The 21,506-nt window shown below is 45.5% G+C and overlaps 1 protein-coding gene across 1 annotated transcript in view; it reads right to left on the bottom strand.

The window, feature by feature from the left end:
* The window catches only part of GALNTL6 (polypeptide N-acetylgalactosaminyltransferase like 6), a gene marked incomplete at both ends in the record, with an annotated part of 1,083,563 nt that overhangs the window by 319 nt on the left and 1,061,738 nt on the right, over positions 1-21,506 (bottom strand). Inside the window, one exon of the mRNA XM_081237627.1 lies at positions 16,983-17,132. Coding sequence (XP_081093753.1) covers positions 16,983-17,132 — 150 coding nt within the window. The remainder of the gene's footprint in view (positions 1-16,982; positions 17,133-21,506) is intronic.

Consider the following 21,506-nt stretch of genomic DNA (forward strand, 5'->3'; position numbering starts at 1 on the left):
GGAGGTGGGGTTGCCACACAGAATGTGGTTTCCTAGGAACCGTTGGCGCAACGTGGGCCCTCCAAGCAGATTCAGCCAGAAACAAAGAATTCATTCATTCATGGATTTTTAAAAAATAGAATCCATTCATTTCCTGCTCTGAGGTAAGCATTTTGTTACACGCTCGGGTTTTGAAGATGAAAAGTACATGAGGTTGCTTGTCAAGTAGCTACTAATCTAGCTGTCTGGGGAGAGGGATGCATAGAGAAATGGTAATTTAGTCCACAGTAGACACCACCGCAGCCGCGCACACACACCCAGAGGACCAGAAGAGTCATCATCTTCCCTACCCTTGCACTGGGAAAGGCAAATACCAGAGGACCAGGAACCCAGATGAACTCGGGACTGGGGGTACACAGCGCACAGGCAGAATCTCCAAGCACAGGCTCAAATCTGTTGACTCTTGAGCTTCTGCCTCTTTCCGACCCCTTTATCGGCATCGCTGCTCTCCCTGGGATGCAATTCTCCCTGCCTTTTGTAAAGTGGAGGGAGGCAGTGTTAACTCAGTATGTGATAAAGAGAACGGCTCTGTGAATCAAGGTGCTAGCGGGGCACAGAGTTTAAGTGGTGAGCAAGCCCATTATGTGACTAGCCTCCATTAACACACACTGCTTTGTATTGTGCAAGCAGGGAGAAGGAAGCCAGTGCTACGAGAAAGAGATCTTTCCTTAACTAGCAATAAATGCTTTTGTCTCTTAGAGTGTCTATGCATTAAAAAAGAAAAGGGCCAATCACATGTCAAAACATCCCCAGATCACTGCTGAAATTTTAGGAACAAGTTATGTTTTATTATTTAGCTTAGGAAACATTTAGAGGGTCTGCTTATTTTCTTTAACTGAGGACCATTAGACTCGGCTTTTAGGCATCCCATGTCAGCATTTCTGGGTTACACTGGTTGCTAACCAAGATTTAACGTCCTTTCGGACCCGGATGTGTGCATAGTTGGTTCCTCGTGAAGGAAGGAAGAATAAGGAAGGAGGAAGGCGCCCCGAGCCTCGTTTGCATGTTGCCACTTGCAGTGTAAACACAGAGCTACATCTAATACATAGGCTCCCTCCTCTCCTCTGCTCTCGTTCAAGTCTCCCAAGTTCATTGTGGCTTTCACTTCCCTCACCCACGAGAGGGCTCCTGGCTTCTCCTGCCCGTTTTCCTCATCCCCTGCTTCACTGGCTGCCGTTTGACTCCAGGGCAGCTGGCAGGAGCTCTCCTTTCAGGGGCGAAGCAGCAGATTCTGGAGGAGGAGGCTGTACCCTGAGCTCACCCGCCTCTTCCCTCCTGGGGCTGATGGTGATGCTGAGGTCACAGATCCCATCCCACAGACGCCCCCGCGGCGCCTCCCTAGGCAGCAGCTCCTTGGCCCTCCCACCCCCCTCCTCCCCGGCATCCCTCCCACTCCGTCTCCTGCCCCATTTTCTAGCAATTTAGCTACACAGGCCTAACATATTTCCATAAGCTTCTCAAAGAGCATCCTTAAGCTGTTGCATTCGTGATAATTCTATGTGACCTGCTAAATTCTAAACTTCACTCTGTTCCACATCCAGGTACTTCTTTTTCTTCTTAACTCTCTAGATTTCTTCCTATTGTCACGTTTGTCAGTAGCTCAAGTGGGGACCCCCCATAGACTCGCAGTTTCGCTCCCCCAAACACATATTTCCGTAAAAACTAAAAAATGAGGAAAAAAGGAGTAGAACATGTTTTAATTCTCTTCCCTTCTCAGTGTGCGCGCCTCAGCGCGGATGCAAAAGCCAAACCAGATTTTCTGAACATTTTATTTTTCCGAATGTTATTTTCCAAGCCATGAGGTGATCATACTTTTCCAAATCTCCAGCTGGAATACACGCTCTGGAAGATCCAGGTATGCTCGTGGGGACACTCGGGTGGGATGACAGGTTCAGCACGATCCTGAACCATCCAGAGAATGTTTCTGTAACTATACTTCATGTTCTCATAAACGTTGAAAAGTAGAATTCCCCACATCTATCTGTGTCTGAGAAGCTTCATCAGTAAAATGAGGGGGTGGATAACATCCATCTCTGAAGCCTCTCCCAGCCATAAAATTGAATGAACATTTTTTTCCAAAGTTCACTGGTGACAAATGACAGGGCATCAAATAGACATGATCAACCATATTCTGGGGACTAATAGATGATTGCTCTCTGGTTGTGGACTGAGCTTCCGTGTCTTTGGCGTGTCCAGCAAGTCCTAAAGGGGAACCTTCTGGAAGCACCTTTAGTGTCCCCAAAACATGTGTTTTCCACTTTGATCTTGGGAGCTACATACATTGCCATCATTATATTTCTCCTCAGCTCAGCTTCTGGATCGCTAAACATCGTTACTGATGCTTCTCCTGGCTGGCGCATCGTTGTTGGTGAATGTGGCCTCTTGTCCTACACCAGCCCTTTTAAAAATTTTTTTCTTGGAGTCTAGTTGATTTACAATGTTGTGTTAGTTTCAGGTGTACAGCAAAGTGATTCAGTTATACATGTACACATATTCACTCTTTTTTAGAATCTTTTCCCATATGGGCCATTATAGAGTGTTGAGTAGAGTTCTCTGTGCAATACAAGTAGGTTCTTATTAGTTTTCTATTTTATATATAGTAGTGTGTATACAGTGGAATATTACTCAGCCATAAAAAGGACAAAATAATGCCATTTGCAGCAACATGGATGGACCTAGAGATGATCATACTGATTAAGTCAGACAGAGAAAGATATCATATGATATCGCTTATATGTGGAATCTTAAAAAAGGGTACAAATGAACTTATTTACAAAACAGAAATAGAGTCACAGATGTAGAAAACAAACTTGTGGTTACCCAGGGGTAAGGGAGGGGAGGGGTGAACTGGGAGACTGGGATGGACATCTACGCACTGCGACAGCCCTTTTCTCCTTTAGTCTCCTCCGTCATGACAAGAGATGCTGGCACAGAACCAAATAGAGTTTTCTCCTCTGGGATAGAGTTCTGAGCCCTCTTGGCAAGTCTGTTGTTCCCTAACAACCCTCCTGAAAGGGCACTTTTACCTGGATTCTTCTCTGCTCAGTCCAGAGGGAGGGCAGAGCCTGTGTCCCGGGTGTTCACAAAGTAATGCCGCCAACTGTATCTCCTGCATCCTCCCGCCTTCCCTGACCGCTTCCTCCCTTGTTTTTCTCTGTTTTGTTTTTGCCTAAGAAAGTTAGACATCCTTGAGCAGGAAATGAAAAACTTCAGATTCAGCATTATGGCACGGCCCTTCGTAACCAAACAGGTCAGGCTAAATTCCAATCGGTCCCCAGGGTGAAGTCTGGGTGGGACTTTTCAAGTAGGTCCTGGAGAGGGACACCTCTTCAAAGCAAGCTGGTGTGACACTCCAGGGTATTCACAGGCCAGCAGTAAATTTTATTAGAGTCTGTACTTCTGTAGGGTCCAAAATTTAAAAGAACAGGTATGTTGTAGAAAATATAACCCACTGTGTTCAGGGCAGTAAAAGAATCAAACGTCAAAGATGCAGAGGGCTTCCCTGGTGGCGCAGTGGTTGAGAGTCCGCCTGCCAATGCAGGGGACACGGGTTCGTGCCCCAGTCCGGGAAGATCCCACATGCCGTGGAGCGGCTGGGCCCGTGAGCCATGGCCGCTGAGCCTGTGCATCCGGAGCCTGTGCTCCGCAACGGGAGAGGCCACAGCAGTGAGAGGCCCGCGTATCGCAAAAAAAAAAGATGCAGAGACAATAAAATAGGTGGGTGAGTTCATAACGTACAAGAAGATGACCCTGAGAATAAACACCCACACGGCGGCACAGTGCAGGGGTCCAGGACTTTATTCCACAGGAAATTTGGTCACATTCCTGTCACACCACTCATCTGTTACATGACCCTGGTTGGTTACTTAATTCTCTGAACCTCAGCTTCCCCACTTGTGAAATATAGATAATAATATCTGCTTCACGAGTTTGCTGTGGATAAAATGAGTTAATATATGTAAAATTGCTGGCACAATGTCCTACATGCAGTAACTAACGAAGTAATAGTTATTCCACGCCTGCTCTCCTGTTAATTTATTTTCAGTCAGGGAGCATCCCCAATTCTAAAAATCAGAACGTACTAACCATCTGGTCTGAGACCAGCTATTCAAGACCAAATTGCATTTTCTGAAATACTGGCGAAATAGAATTTGCAAAAATTGGCACCTGCCTCGACCAGTTATCCGAATGGATACATCAGTACCTCCTGGTTTAAGCAAAAGATTTATGGAACCAAAGTAATTAGTTCAGGAATGAGCTCTTCTGTATAGTGATGGTCCGAGTTTGTACATGTTGCCTGAAATACAACATGATCCAGGGCATCTGAGTTCAACAAATATTTATTAAGCGCTTTTTATTTTCCGATGTGTGTTAGGAAGTAGTCATAGAAAGATAACCTAAGATGCCTCCTCTGGCCCAAGAAGTGGGGGAGACCAATAGGTAAACAAGACATGTTTGAAGCAGAAAGTGTCAATGAGATTGTAGCTGCGGGGGAATAGGATGAATAAAGAAGAATGTGTGAACAGAGAGATGTGAACTAACAGGTATATTTATGCATTCAATTTATTCAACAAGAGTCTACAGGGTGCTTACTATCTGTCAGGCACTGTTTTAGGTGGTTAGGATATATCAATAACCTTAATAATATAAAAATTCCTGCCCTTCTGGAGCTTACATTCTAGAGGTGGGGTTGGGGGTACAGCAGTAGGGCACAGACCATAAACCATGAGTGTAATTGTTTCCATGACCTCTTCAAAGGTGACACGGAACAAATCAAAGCAGTCCGGAGAAACTGGAGTGCCAAGGGAAGGGCTGGTGTGCAAACTTAAATAGGGAGGCAAGGGTAAACCTCACTGGGAAGGTGACATTTGAGTAGGTGATGTTTGAAGAAGGTAAGGGAATTGGCCATGCAAGTATCTGGAGGAAGAGGTGCCAGACGGGGCAACAGCCAGTGCAGAGGCCCTAAGCAGGGATGCGGTGTGTGGGTTAGAGAAGCATGAGGAGGCCAGGGTGAGGGAGAGTGGTAGGAGATGAGTCAGAGGTGATGGAGGGCTCCGTCCATCATGTGCAGGGGACCAGCAGGTCACTTGGCGTGGCCCAAGCCCAAGGAACAAGGGGGAAGATTCCAGAGGGCGACAGATGAATTCCACATCATGAAGAGACTGGGGTGCGACGCTAAGGCTTGACTTTTCAGGCAAGCGTGCGGGATGGGGGTTGGAGGATTTAAAACAGTGGAGTTAAGGATCCTCGTCTTGGGTGCCTCATGCTAGTGGCAGAGAGGAGGATGGGGTGGGAGTGGGGGACTCGGGATACAGCTGGAGGCACAGCTGGAGGCTACTGCAGTGGTCCAGATTTGAGCTGAGGTGGAAGCAGCAGGAATGGGGACGACTTGGGGGTGACCTGAGACATGGTTGGAAAGCTTTTTCAGGAGTGAACGCACAGGGCGTTCTGATTGATGGGACGTGGGGATTAAGGTGGAGGGAGTGGAGGGAGTTGAGGACTAGAGGAAAAGCAGTGTTGAGGTGAGAAATGCAGAGAGGAGCAGGGTTGGGAGCGGGGAGGATGATCTCTGTTTCAGGTATAACGAGTCGTAGGTGTTTATGAGACAGCCAGGTTTAGATGCCCCGAAAGTAGGTGGGTATAGGCTGGACCTCAAGATAGCGTCTCTGTAAAGTGGGGAGAGTCGAGTTACTCCCTCCTGCTGACCGTTCATTTCTGTGTAACTCACATTGACAGCAAATGCATTTGTGAGAGACATCGCCTTCATGTCCTTTTGTTTCTAGTATGGATATGAGAGGAGGAAGGCTCGGAATTATGAGACTAGGTTTTAATCCTAGTTTTATCTCTGACAAGAATCTCTGATGGCCCCTTCGTTTGCTGGTGATTTCGGTTTTCCATCTGCAAGACGAATGGAGTGGGAAGAGGAGGGAGGGATGAGATAAGGGACAAAAAGATCCGCCTTCCCACCTCCTAGGGTTGTGGAGAAGAACCAGGTGGATATATGAGTGGCCTTTGAGTTCTGGAAGAAAGACACATCAGGTGGTTTTTTTCCTGCCTATTTTTGCCGTTGGCACCTGGGAGAATGCGAGTAGCACCTTGGCAGGCATAAAAAGGACAAGCAGTCTGATTGCCTATCCTTTTCCATTTTTTCTTTGGACAGGTACAGTTCCTCACAGGAGGAGAAAATTGGTCTTCCTGCATCAGTGGATAATTTGGCCAATCAGAAATAATGCTTCTGATGCCCCGACCGACAGAGCCCTCGGTGTGTGCGCTGAGACACCGCAGCCCTGCCTTCTGCTCCATTGCTGGTTTTCTGGGCTACAGGCAAGTGATGGGCATGAGTATACCCTCAATTCTCAGAGCGGCCTGGATCATTACAGAATCGGTTGTGATTTGTTAAATCTCTGCTCTTCGCACCATTCAAAGACTTCCCAGCCTCTTTGCTAAATTCTTAGCATGGTCCCGAGGTCTTGTATAGGCAGGCCTGCCCCTGGCCTTAGAATTCATCATTTCCCCTCACACGCAGACGCTTCAACTGGCTTCTCCATTCTTCCAAGAAAACCAAGCTCTTCCCTACCCGAGGGCATTTGCACAAGCCGATCCCTGTATCTGGGAATTTTTTTTAACTTAATTTATATTTTATATTGGGGTATAGTTGATTACGATGTTGTGTTAGTTTCCGGTGTACAGCAAAGTGATTCAGTTTTACGTATATTGGCTTGGCCAAAAAGTTCATTTGGGGGACTTCCCTGGTGGTCTCGTGGGTAAGACCTCGAGGTCCCAATGCAGGGGACCCGGGTTCGATCCCTGGTTGGGGAACTAGATCCTGCATGCCGCAACTAAGGAGTCTGCATGCTGCAACTAAAGATCCCACATGCTGCAATGAAGACCCAGTGCAGCCAAAATAAATAAATAAATAAATAAATAAAAATAAACCAAACTCCTGCCAACATTACATAAAAGAAAGTTCATTTGGGCTTCCCTGGTGGCACAGTGGTTAAGAGTCCGCCTGCCGATGCAGGGGACACAGGTTTGTGCCCCAGTCCGGGAAGATCCCACGTGCCGCAGAGCGGCTGGGCCCATGAGCTATGGCCGCTGAGCCTGTGTGTCCGGAGCCTGTGCTCCACAATGGGAGAGGCCGCAGCAGTGAGAGGCCCGCGTACCGCAAAAAAAAAAAAAAAAAAGAAAGTTCATTTGGTTAATGAATACATTGTTCAATAAAGTTCTTGGGGAAAATGAAAAATGTGTCTTTTTTTTTTTTTCTCAACCACTGTGCCACCAGGGAAGCCCGTGTCTTTTATTTTTACTTAAAACTGAACGAACTTTTTGGCCAACCCAATACACATATCCATTCTTGTTCAGATTCTTTTCTTCACTTGCCTAAATCCTACTCATCTTTTAGGTCTCCATTTAAAAGCTACTGTGTCAGAGCAGCCTTGCATACCTCTCTGACCTGGGTAGAGCCCAGTGTCCCGTTCCCATATTATCCTGTACACTTAATGTATTCGATTTAAAAATCTGTCTGCTTCCCCACTAGACTGAAAACTCCAAGAGTAGAGAAAACCCATCTGTTCCATATCTCGTTTCCATCTGTCCATAGCTGTTCATCTCCCCTCAGTAAACCTGCCAGCAGTCACGTCAACATAATAATAGCTGCTATTTATCGAGTATGTACTTATGTGCCTCGTACTGTTAAATGTTCTACCCAGATTTTCTCATTTTATCTACTTCATCCACATAAGCAACCTGAAGAGAGAGTGAATGTGGACAAACAGGAAGCCAGGTTCGTCTGTTTATTTAACAAATGCTAATTCAGCACCTACTACGTGCCAAGCAGTGTTTTAGGTATTGAGGATCCTGCATGAAAGAAAGCAGAGAAAAATCCCTGCTCCTGTGGAATTTACATTCTAATATTTAGCGACAGTTAAATAGCTAAAATAGTATAGGAAGACGACTAGACAGCCTATCGTTTCCTCTATGTAAACTTACTAGGAGAGCTGAAGTCAAATCAGGAGACTTATTCAGGCACCTAAGAGAGTAATAGCTGACACTCACTGAACTCTTATTAAGTGCTGTGTCCTAGGTGCATTTAGCTTTTATTTCATCATCACAATAATCTTCTAAGGTAGATACTGTTATTATCGCCATTTGATAAACGAGGAAACAGAAGCACAGAGTAAGGAAGTTTCCCAAGATTCCAGAGCTAGGACCACCGCGGAGCCAGAACTCAAATCCCAGGTCCCTCAGGGTCCAGCCCCTGTGCTCTCAGCCTCAGCCTGTCTCACCCCCGTCTTCTTCTTCTTCTTCTTCTTTTTTTTAAAATATTTTGGCCATGCTGCACAACATGTGAGATCTCAGTTCCCTGACCAGGGATCGAACCTTCACCCCTTGCACTGGAAGCATGGAGCCTTAACCACTGGACCGCCAGGGAAGGTCCTCACCCCCTTCTTAGCCGAGCCAACTAGCAGTCCTGCTCCAGACCCACACATGCTCAGTAGGGAAGAGCTGTCCTCCTTAGCAAATACTACTTTCAAATGTGTGTAGTTCCGATTAGCAAGATCCTTTAAAGTTTGACAGCCTCCATCTTGACAGGCATTCAGTTCGGGAAGTCTTTGTCCATATGTTAGAGCCTGAGATAGATTGTGATGAAATCTTTTTACTAGTGACCAGAGGGTGGCAGCCGTGCAGCCTGTTAGGTAAAATGGTAACCAGCAGGGATATGGCTAAGGTACCCAGATATGGCAAAAGTTAAAAGGATGTGACGACGAAGTGACTTCAGCTGGATTAGACACACAGAAACAGAATGGGAAGGCAACACTGCTGAAAATGTAGCTTCTTTGCAGGGGTGTATGTATTCCCATCCTGGGAGTTAACCTCCCTCATCTTTGAATTGTCAAGTTGCACTGAAGATCACAACTTCTCAGGGTACAATGCTCATGTCTCCTATTACTTTCAGAGTATCGGGTATGATGTAGACATTGTGCATCTGGTTTTCAGCAAGATGTTTGAAAATCCCCCTTTATTTTCCTATGGGTAAGCTGGAGAAATGTGGGCTAGAAGATAATTCACCATTAGGTGAATTTGTATCTGGATGAGTAACTGCACCCAATGGACCAATGTCTCCTCTATCATAGGATGGAGGGCTCGGTTCTGGGCCTTGTTCTTTGGGATCAACAGTTTAGATGAGGGTCTGAGTGCACGCTACTTTGCCCTAACTCACAGCTGGAGTAAAATTAGTTCACCTGGTAATAAGCTGGATCAAAGAGTTGAAATCCAGGCTGGGGTAAATCCGTGAGGGAGAATTTAATAGAAACCAATGGATGGCTACCCAGGTATAAAAGGTGAACTGGGGCTTCCCTGGTGGCGCAGTGGTTGAGAGTCTGCCTGCCGATGCAGGGGACACGGGTTCATTCCCCGGTCCGGGAGGATCCCACGTGCCGCGGAGCGGCTGGGCCCGTGAGCCATGGCTGCTGAGCCTGCGCGTCTGGAGCCTGTGCTCTGCAAGGGGAGAGGCCGCAGCAGTGAGAGGCCCGCGTACCGCAAGGAAAAAAAAAAAAGGTGAACTGTACAGGTAGAAGACTACAGAGACGTATCTGTGTAGCAAAGCAGGAGTGTTTTTTTTTAATACTGAAAGCTCATTAAGAGGCCAAGTATATGAAGTTAAGGCAGAGAATCAATCAACTCAAGCTAATTCAACAGGCATATACTGCTCATAACAAAGGGGTGATAGAAACTCATTCTATTCTTTGGTTAAACACACCTAGAATACTGTGTTCCCTTTTGGGCATCACGCCACCCTCTAGGACCATCTGGAGTGTGTTAAGAATCTGTGTCCAGGAGGCTGAGGTAGGTCCCAATGAAGTTATCTGAAGAGCAGTGGCAGGAAATTGGGCCATGTAATTGGAAGTAAGGAGTAAAGATCAGACGAGCATTGTTCAAGGATCTGGAATCCGTCTTGACCAAAATAGATGAAACTTAATCTGTGTGGTACCAAAAGTCTTAGAGCTTTCTAATACTTGGGACTGTCCAGAAATGAAGGGGCTGATCAGGGATAGCGTGACTGTCTCAGTATGACCACAAGCCCAGGATTTTGTAGTGGGGCTTCATTTATCAGAACCAGCGTCGAATTTCACACCTTTTGATTAAACTCTGTTTCCTCATGTTAGGTCCTAAATCAATACCAAACCGGAATGATTTAAAAATAACAACCTTGTGGCCATCCATCTGGCATCTTCGTGGACCAGCAGGATTTTATGAGCTGAGAAGCTAAAGCCCTGGCACGTAACATAAGGTACCATAAATAGTCAGATGTGGGCACATGCCAAGAATTCCACCCATTCACTTTTTAAAGTACTGTAACTGTTTCACTGTTATCAGTTTAGCCTGACAGGTGTCTTTTTATCTGTATTTTCCTGTTTGATATTATTTTTAAGCCCTTTCTTATGGAAGTTAAACTATAAGGACACCCCGAGAGCAACTTAGAAAAGTGATGTAAACCTTTCGCTTTTGGACTTTGGGGAGGCTGTGAACGTGGTTCTGAGACCAAAAGATGTGCTAAGTTTTATCCAGCGTGGCTTGGGGTTCCTGGAGAGGATCGCATCAGTAACTGAGCCCATTTAATGAATACTTATTTACGAATGTCTACGTGGTAGTTATTAGGCAAGCCATACAGAAATACAAGAAAAAGTTCCTGCCCTCAGATAATTAACATCTATAAGGGGAGACTCACCATGCATAATACAATGTTCTAAGTACAAAGGAGGGAACCAAATGGTATAGGAATACAAGCAGAGGGGCAATTCCAACTACAGTAGGAGGTAAGAGTAGGGTAAGGCAAGTAGGTAAAAACTGGAACTAGAAAAGTGATTCTCCATCTGGCTGCCCATCAGAACCTTTCAGGAGCTTTTCAAAAATACCAATAACCAGGCTTCTCTTTCTAGAGCATCAGTCTATCCTTATGCCAACAGCACACTACACTAATAATTGCAGTTTTGTGATGTTTGGGTACCTGGCACTTTTATAGTGTTTGATACTTGTTCTTTTTCTTCTTCAACTTTTTCTTGGCTCTTCTTGGCCCTTTCATTTCCATGTAAATTTCAGAATCAACTCATCAATTTCCACAGATAAACCTACTGGGATTTGATTGGTTTTGTATGAAATGTAAACACCTGCTTGAGAACGGATATCTTCACAATATTGTCTTCTTATCCTTGAACATGCTAGCTTTCCTTTGTATTTCTAAAAGTTCCTCTTAGTCATGTTTTGTAGTTTTCTGTATAAAGGCCTTGTGCAACTGCTGTGACCGTTATTCCAATTATTTGATACTTTTTATGGTGATCAAATGGAATAAGTTTAGAATTTCATTTTCCAGTTTTTTGTTGCTGGCATACAGACACTTGATTGTCTTATATTTACCTTCTATCCAGGACTAGGCTGAATGTACTCACTAACTTTAATAGTTTAGATGTATAACCTTTGGATTTTTTTATGTACACAACTATGTTGTCTGTGAATAGACTGTTTTATTTCTTCCTTTCTGTTTCTTTTTTTTTGTTTGTTTGTGGTACGCGGGCCTCTCACTGCCGGGGCCTCTCCCGTTGAGGAGCACAAGCTCCAGACGCACAGGCTCAGCGGCCGTGGCTCACGGGCCCAGCCACTCCGCGGCATGTGGGATCCTCCCGGACCGGGGCACGAACCCGTGTCCCCTGCATCGGCAGGCGGACTCTCAACCACTGTGCCACCAGGGAAGCCCTCTTATACCTTTTAATTTCTTTATCTTGCCTGATGGCTCTGGGAAGGCGCCCCTGTGCAATGTTGAATAGAAGTGACGGTAGCAGACATTCTACTTTATTCCCAGTCTCCAGAGGGAAGTTGAAACATTTCACTACTAAGACTGACGTTATGGGGTTTTGGTTCTTATTAGGTTAAGTTTGTCTATCAGTTTACTTTCTGTATGGCTAAGACTTATTAGTCAGAGGGTTAAAAACTTGAGGATTCATAAATAGACCATGCATATAAGGCCCCTCGACTTATGACAAGGGGGCCACTTCTCTGCAGTAGGAAGAATGATTTTTTTAAGTAAATGATGATTGATCAATCGAATACAAATATGAAAAAAACAGCCCCATTTTACATTGTAAACAAAAACTATTCCAGGGAATATATACCACAATGCAGAAGATTAAACAACAAAGCTTCCAAAGATGACTTAGAATACTACCTTCTTGACTTTGGTGTGGGCAAAGATTTCCTAAACAGGACACAGAAAACACTAATCAGAAAGAACAGCTCTTCATCAAGGAGAGAGAAAAGGCCAGAGACTGACTGGAGTAAGATATTTACAAGTAACCAATGAAGCACTATACCTAGATATACCAAAAACTCTTCAAAATCTGTAAAAGAAAAAAAAAAAGTCAGACAACCCATGTTAAAACACGGTCAACAGACTTGAACAGGTCCTTCTCAAAGAAGATCTCCAAAAAGGCTAACAGACATGTGATCTCACTCTACAACCACCGAACGGAAAAAGGAAAAGAAACAGAAACCAACGTGCCAGGTGTTGGTGTAGATGGGAAGGTCTGGGTTCTCAGGCAGCATCTGCCCACAGTTCTTCAGGCCCCAGGATTTCAGTGCCCGCTGACCTGACCTCCTGAAGCTGGCCCCTGTATGTTGCTCTAGGGCTTCTGTTCTCTGGGCTCTAGAACAGCTCCATCTGTAAGAGCAGCCGCCCAGAGGTGTCAGGACTAAACACCCCCCAGGAGCAGCCGTAAGCCAAGACTGACTGTGGTGGTGTTGAAATATCCCAACCCCCTTCCCGTCGGTATGTGTTGTAGACCATTGCAGAGGGGTCGGTGGGCTTGGTGTCCCCTTGCCCACGGTGGTACTTGCTTTACCACAGGCCCTGTATTGGTTCCCTTCCCTGTTTCACTTCCCTACTCTCTGCCACGATTTTGGAGGGGGGCGGGCAACTCCTAAATAAACCACTCGTACTCAAATTCTCACTTCAGGGTCTACATCTGGGGAAACCCCAATGAAGATATATATATTATACTCCCATAAAAATTTTTCCTTACTAGAAAAGGACATGGGAGATAGCTCTTGATCTGGGGGGGATACCAGTAGTTAATATTTATTAGCATAGATTGCTATACAGCAGGATATAGCTCACCACTATTCTCAGTGTAAAAAGTGTACTTGTCACCCACATGGATGGAAATTCCATCATATGGTCAGAAACCTTGCTGGAAGTGTTCCACGGTTTATCTCACTAAATTACTGTCTCTGTTTTATTGACGTGGAAGTTGAAAATCACACACGTGAAATAATTCACTCAAGATCACATTACAGTTGCAGGATGAATTAGAATGTCTTGGGCCAGACAAGCCACCGTGACCTTGACCAGATTGTGACGAGGCAGACGAGAATTTGGGAGAAGGCACTTCACCTTCTCGGTGGGAAACCGAGTAGCGTATAAACCAGAGGGATGCAGTGACCAGCTCCTCTGGGCACCCCTCTGACTTCAGGATGGAAGGTGGGTTGGGGGAGGAGGGCGGAGGCAGGGTGGCCCTTTAAGGGAGCCTTTGCGGTAATCCTGGACTGAGACTGGGCAGGGCTGCCGTCGGGGCTGCGGCCACAGGGACGGCCAGGAGAGGCAGGGGTTCGCACGCCTTAGAGACCAACTAGGTGCAGGGGGTTAAGGAAGCAGCGGGACAGTTTCTTGTTTCAGATGTCGTTTGGAGCGTCGGCTGGGGATTTGAATATTTTTACTGAGGTCTCTTCTGCGAGTCATTGTTCTTGTAGCCGGGGTCCCCCTGGTGGCGAAAGAAACCGAAAATGGGATTTCTCACCCTGGGTACCTGCTGCGAGGGGAGATGGCTGGGCACGACCCTAGGATAGGGATTCCTTCCTTTTCTCGTGGTGGCAAAGAGCCACACAGAAAAATAACTGAGAGCCAGGGGGCGGAGGGTCAGGGAGGGTGGTCCACTTCTAAGCTGGGTAAGTCTCTGGGGCTGTAAGACTGCAGTGAATAACTCTGTATCGTATACTTGAAAGCTGCTCAGAGAGTAGATCTTAACAGTTCTCCTCTCTCTCTCTCTCTCTCTCTCTCTCACACACACACACACACACACACACACACAGAACTCTGTACAGTGATGCATTTGTTAGCTATACCTGCTGTGGTGATCATTTCTCAGTTCACAGGTATATCAAATCGTTACGTTGTATACCTTAAACTTACACAATGTTGTGTGTCAATTATATCTCAGTAAAGCTGGGGGGAAAGGGGAAAATCTTCCTAAAAAAAAAAAAAAGGTCAACAAGATCTGAGAGCTGATGGGTGCTGAGAGGTCAGGAAACGGGGCCAACAGCGCCCTTCCCCACTCAGGCAGGTCGCCGGCAGCCACTACTCAATCCAGGAAATCTCTATGCGCCTGGGAGAAGCGCTTGTCTGGTCTTGGTGATGCAGAATCCAACAGGCATCAGGACTTCCCCCGGTGAATATTGATCGGATTGCTTAAGGATGCAGGAAAGAGGAGAAACTTCAAGGCCAGATGCACCTGAGCTTGAATGCTGGCTTGGCCCCAGATCTGTTTCTCCCTCTGTGGAGCGTACGTAACAGGCCCAGGTGGTGGTGAGGTGTGTAAGGCACCAGCTCTGCGCGTCCTCACTAGCTGGAGGACAAGGAGGACGGAGCCTACGAGATGCCCCACGGGGGTCCTTTAGGCAGTTAGCAGAGTCTCAGGGATCCATGTGGATTCATCAGTGTGCTGATACACAGGGGGACCCCAAAGCCGACTCCAAAGATTGCTAAGCTGTCCAAAGCCCCCAGGGCCAAGCAATGCCTCCAAACAGACAAGGCAGCATGCACCAGAGGGACTTCTCGCTCTGTGCCTCAGGAAGAGCCCTTGGAATAGACAAGGGACCTTCTCAAACAGGTACATTTGAACAGGCCTGAATCATCACCTCAGATGAGCTATTTCAGAAACTTTCCATTTTAGGCCTTGAGCATGTTCCCAATGATGTATAAATCGTGCTTGCTGTATAACTACCCGGTGAGTGTAACCAGAGTCACATGAGGCCTGGTCTGAGGAAGGAGCCCAACACAGTTGTGCCTGGCAGATCCCTGTACTTTCTTGGCTTAACTGGGCATTATGGCGTGTTTTGTCTCTCGTGCTGTAAGCAGTGATGAGAAACAGTCCGCTCCATGGGGACCAACAGCACACGAGGCAAATGGCAGATCAGGTATTTTATCCACGTGCCCTGAAAGTAACTTCCTAATATAACCATCAAAACAAAACAAAACAAAACAATACACTTTTTTTTTTTTTTTTTTCGGTACGCGGGCCCTCACTGTTGTGGCCTCTCCCGCTGCGGAGCACAGGCTCCGGACGCGCAGGCTCAGCGGCCATGGCTCACGGGCCCAGCCGCTCCGCACATGTGGGATCTTCCCGGACTGGGGCACGAACCCGTGTCCCCTGCATCGGCAGGCAGACTCTCAACCACTGCGCCACCAGGGAAGCCCCAAAAGACTTCTTTATTGCACCACGCACGGACTGTATTATATTGAATAGCAAAAGGGTTTGACAAGATTAATCATTTCTGATATATCTCACAAGGAAAACAGGGAGGTTTTCCTCTTGTCTGATTTCCCCCCATCACCCTGTATCATATTGATGCCATCTTCTTATTAGCTCTTTTGATTTTAAATTATTTTTTAAGAGGATATAACAACTGGTGTTTTGTACTTTTTCCACAACCTGCCATATGTTGGCAGGGGTGGGTGGCAGTGTGTGGAATAAACTTGTACAAATGAGCCTGCCTTTGAGTATAATTTTCGGTGCCCACCTCTAAGAGGTAGATGCCAGAAAGCTTACTAAGTGAGGGAACAGGTGTCAAAACCAGTGGTCCCCAGATTGATTCTCTGCAGACCCTCCCCTTCAGCTCTCTGGGATTTCAGGGGATACTGACTTTCCCTCAGCCAAGGCTGGCCAACACTCCTGATTCAAGTGGTGGGTGGGACATTTTCCTGACACTCTGGGGTGAGGCTGAATCATTCTAGAGTGTGAAAAGGCAAACAGAGGGCATCTTCCACCTGGCCGGGGAGGCCCCTAGCAAGTCTACAAACTTGAGGGGCAGAATGGAACTTATGAGTTCTTGCTAATTGACAGCCGAGTCCTGCCTTAGAAACCAAAGAAGCTGAGAAAAAAATTGTATTCTAAAAAGCTATCAAAAGATAACTTAATGAAAATACTTAAAAATATTTAATTGCTCTTTATTCTTTACTTAAATGCTCAACTCAATAAAATATGATTTTATATTTAGTTTTGAACTATTTTTTCTAGCAATAAATGTTACCCTTCTAATTCTTTAAACTTTTAAATTCCCCAAATAAGTTCTCCTTTGCTATACTTGGGCAGGATTTTGGCCAGATTAAAAATGGGTCTTTCTATATGAAGGTTGCAACAATTAGATCTACATGAATATATTAGTATTTGTGTAAATGTCTTAACCCAAAGAGCTCCCAAGCGAATGAGCCTGAGATGAATAATAAGTAAAGAGATGTGTTAATCTGTGTGTGTGTGAATTGGTGTTGTGAAAAACTCTACATGTGCACATTTGTTTGCAGGGCATATGGCCCCTGCGTTTGGGAGCCATCTGGGTTGAGACCAGGCGCTTCCCAGGGCTAGTGTCCTGGCTCAAAGCCATGTGAAGTCGTAACTGACTGTGCTGGGTGTGCACATGGCCAGCAAAGCCAAAGCAATGCCCCTTCCTACACACTCTTGTCTTTCCCCTCATCTTTGCTGTGGTCTCCAAATGCATGAACCAAATGGCCAGGTAACAATTTAAATCAAAACAATGTGTTAAAACCAAAAACCTTTGCATTAGAAAACCTTAAGCAGGGCAGTTGGAGAGCTCACTGCCCTCAGCGAGCTGGCCCTTACCTTTCGATGTCCCCAGAGCTGGTTCCCCTTCAGGCCGTGGCAGTCATACAGAGTGACCGGGCTGCTATGGGAGATGGCGTCGAAGCAGAATTTTCGGGTGTGAAGGGGCTCACCAGGACGAATATCTTCTCTCCAACCAAAGGTGAAGAGCTAGCAAAGCAACAATAGCAGAAAAGCTACAGTGAGTTGAATTTGGAGAGATTCGAAAGCAGGGGGAGGTATGTCTTTTAGCTGCAAAGAACTCCTGCTTCGTGATTTACAAGAAAAGAACTATGTCTCAGCATAACAGGGGCCCTGAAACAGGCATGGATGCTAATGCTCTGTAGCAACACCTGAAGCACTTTTGGCCCAGCCTGGCCAAAAAAGCAAATGAAGTGTTTCCGGTTAGATAGACAGAGAGAGAGAGACACACAGACAGACAGAGGGAGACAGATGGACAGAAAGAGGGGAGAAACTTTTTAATGACGCTCTTACCTTCTTCATGTAGATAAAAAAAATTAGTGGGTTGAATGTTACACAGTCAGCCTAAATGAGCAGATTAACCGAGAAAAGACCAGGAGTAGGGTTGAACTGGATGGATGCCAGCAACTTGAAAATTTTGATTTAAGTGAAAGCTAAGCTTGATGAAGTAAAGAACAGGCAAATTGATTTCCTGGATTTGGTAAGAGTAATCCTGCCGGGCAGTGTAGAAAGTTCTGGACTGTGACTCCCAGTAAGAGATACAGCTTGCAAACACACATAGATCCCCTTTCCCCCAACTGAAAATGGAAATTTCATGAAATATTTGTCCTCAATGCATTTAATAGACTCTGAGATTCCATCCAAACTTTTCCTGTCTTAGTCTATTCTATTCCATCCATCCATTCTATTTTATTTATTTTTAATTTAATCAATATGTTTATTTTTGGCTGCGTTGGGTCTTCGTTGCTGTGCGCCGGCTTTCTCTATTTGCGGCGAGCGGAGGGGGGGCTAACTCTTCGTTGTGGTGTGCAGGCTTCTCATTGCAGTGGCTTCTGATTGCAGTGGCTTCTGATTGCAGCGGCTTCTCTTGTTGTGGAGCGTGGGCTGTAGGTGCGCGGGCTTCAGTAGTTGTGGCACATGGGCTCAGGAGTTGTGGCTCGTGGGCTCTAGAGTACAGGCTCAGTAGTTGTGGCACACGGTCTTAGTTGCTCCGTGGCATGTGGGATCTTCCTGGACCAGGGATCGAACCCACCTCCCCTGCATTGGCAGGCGGATTCTTAACCACTGCGCCACCAGGGAAGTCCCTATTATTTTAAAAATGTGACTTATGGATGCACTAAATTGATTTTACAATGTATTAAATCGAAAAAACAACACTTCTGTAAGGAAAGGGTATTTTTTGGAGTTTGAGCTGGATAACGATTTGAGGGGTTCAGTATGAGAAATCCTTAAGTAAGTGGGAAAATGGACTAGATCAGCCCTAGGATTTCTTCCAATTCTAACATCTCAGTGTCTGTGGATGTAAAAACAAGCACAGTGGGGCTTCCCTGGTGGCGCAGTGGTTGAGAGTCCGCCTGCCGATGCAGGGGACACGGGTTCGTGCCCCGGTCTGGGAGGATCCCACGTGCCGCGGAGCGGCTGGGCCCGTGAGCCATGGCCGCTGAGCCTGCGTGTCCGGAGCCTGTGCTCCGCAATGAGAGGGGCCGCGGCAGTGAGAGGCCCGCATACCGCAAAAAAATAAAATAAAATAAAAACAAGCACAGTGCTGAGCTATAAGCAGACAATACACTCGGCTCTGTCAAGCTGAAGATTACCGCAATTTTGGGGTCCTACCCAGGTAAGAAAATGCAGAGAATCTGGCAAAATTCCAAGGATGGCTAACAAAAACAGTTAAATGGTGGGGAAACTGCAGAAAACTTGAAAAAGCTGGGTTAAGTGGTCTGAAGAAAATCGGAAAGAACTGATCTAAATCAAACATGTGAAGCCTACTGTCTGAGTTGTGGCAAGAGATTGCATTCTGTTTCCCTGGGAGACACGACAAAATAGGATGTTTTAAATAGAGGAAGGTGTTTCAGGTCAGGCATTTGAGATAGATTCATGAAGAGGAATTGTGTGGTCTCTTTCCCTAGATTCCTTGTTGTCGTTTTAATATGATTGTGGACTGAGGCATTTTTATCTTTTTTTTTTTTGCAATACGCGGGCCTCTCACTGTTGTGGCCTCTCCCGCTGCGGAGCACAGGCTCCGGACGCGCAGGCTCAGCAGCCATGGCTCACGGGCCCAGCCGCTCCGCGGCATGTGGGATCTTCCCGGGCCAGGGCATGAACCCATGTCCCCTGCATCGGCAGGCGGACTCTCAACCACTGCGCCACCAGGGAAGCCCCCGAGGCATTTTTAGATTCATTCAGACCCTATGCAGGGCAGTCATTTCTCAAGGAAAAGTGTCTGTTCAGCTATTTCTGGTTTTGATCACTCCCTTCAAATCGGGCCCTACCGCTCCCTTGGCTTTTGAGATACTGTGCTCCTGTGTCATCCGAGAACTCTGTCCTACCCATGTCCCGTTTCTATCTATCCCTTCAATGTAGGTCCAGCTCAGGGCTCTTCAGATCCCAGCCTTGCACCTTTCCTGGTTGGTCTCACACATGCTCAGTTTAACTCTCGCTGGCACGTGGATAACTCATCATCTGTGTTATGTCCAACCCTGTGTAGGATTTCCCTCCTTCGTGTCCTGTGGACATCTCAACGTCACCACATCCTGAGTTCCATTGGTTTCCTTCCCTTCTAAACCTGTTTCTGCTCCTGTGTTTTGTTTTAGTTGGTCACATCATCAGCTTCTCAACCTGAGAGTCCCTTGTCTTTATGTCCCTGGCCTCCCTCATCACTTTCATCTATTCCATCACCAAGTCTCTCCACTTTCGTCTTCTAAGTATTACAGGAAGTGGTCCCTTCCCCTCTGTCTCCACCACCTTTGCTCTCAATGTTTCTTGTCTAGACTCTTGAAATGACCTTCTAACTGCTTTCTTTCCCATCTTCCTCTTCTGGTTCCTTCATATCTGTTTTCTATTAAATTGAAGTATAGCTGATTTACAACTTTGTGTTAGTTTCAGGTGTACAGCACGGTGATTCATTTATACATATATATCTATTCTTTTTCAGATTCTTTCCCCTTATAGGTTATTATAAAGTATTGAGTATAGTTCCCTGTTGGTTAGCTATTTTATATATAGTAGTATGTATATGTTAATTCCAAACTCCTAATTTATCCCTCCCCTGCCTTTCCCCTTTGGTACCATAAGTTTGTTTTCTATGTCTGTGGGTCTATCTCTGTACCTAAGTTCATTTGTATCATTTTTTTAGATTCCACATATGAGTGATATCATATGATATTTGTCTTTCTCTGTCTGGCTTACTTCACTTAGTATGATCATCTCCAGGTCCATTCATGTTGCTGCAAATGGCATTATTTCATTCTTTTTTATGGCTGAGTAATATTTCATTGTATATGTGTACCACATCTTGTTTATCCATTCCTCTGTCAATGGACACTTAGGTTGCTTCCATGTCTTGGCTATTGTAAATACTTCTGCAGTGAACATTGGGGTGCATGTATCTTCTCGAATTAGAGTTTAAAATACCCATATGACCATGTTACCTCTTCGAAATATCACCATATTTTCACAAAACCCTTAGAGAATGAAGTTCAGACTCTTTAACACATAAAGAAATTTCCACGATCTGCACTTTGCCATGTTTTCCAGCTGCATCCCTTTCCCTTTAGTTTATGTTCTATCAACAATAAAAGATTTATAAGTTGCTAAGAGAGTAGATCTTAAAGTTCTCATCCCAGGAAAAAAATTCTGTATGTTTGGTGACGAATGTTAACTAGACTTACTGGGGTGGTCATCTCACAATAGATATAAATATCAATATGTTGTATTACTGAAACGAATATAAAACTGTATATGAATTATACCTCAGTTTAAAAAAACTGTAGTTCCTTGCACTAATCAGGTGGTATGTATTTCCCCTTCGGTGGCTTTGTTCACAGGAGCCCCTCTGGTTGGAGGGCCCACATTCACTGGCCAACCTAGTTACTGCTCAGCAGTCCTTTAAGGTTAAGTTCAGGTGTCCACTCGCTAAGAAGGCTTCTCTTTGAACCCCTCCCTCCTCCCTCCCATCCCCCACCTTATTTCTCACGATTGTCTGATTATGTTTCTGTATCCCTCACTACACTGTGAGACTCGTAATGGCAGGAACCACATCTTCTTCCTCTTTGTGTTTCCAGCACCCAGAACGATTCATGACATTTAGTTAATGTCCAATAAAATTTCTATTGAATAAATAAAAACTCACTATATTAACTCATTATATTAACAGAAATGGCATTGGGATAACTGTCAAGAGGAACTAATAATTAGTCTTTTCAGGTTCTCAAATGAATTTGTGTTGTTTGTGTCTAATTACAACAATAATTAATTTTTTTGAGCTTTCCATTTCAGTGATTCTAGGCTCGGTTACCTATTATTAGAATTAAAATTTCCTGGCCTGTATGCCTGTCATTGCTT

This window comes from Mesoplodon bidens (assembly GCF_964165515.1).
Source record: "Mesoplodon bidens genome assembly, chromosome: 6".
In the NCBI taxonomy this organism is placed as follows: Eukaryota; Metazoa; Chordata; class Mammalia; order Artiodactyla; family Ziphiidae; genus Mesoplodon; species Mesoplodon bidens.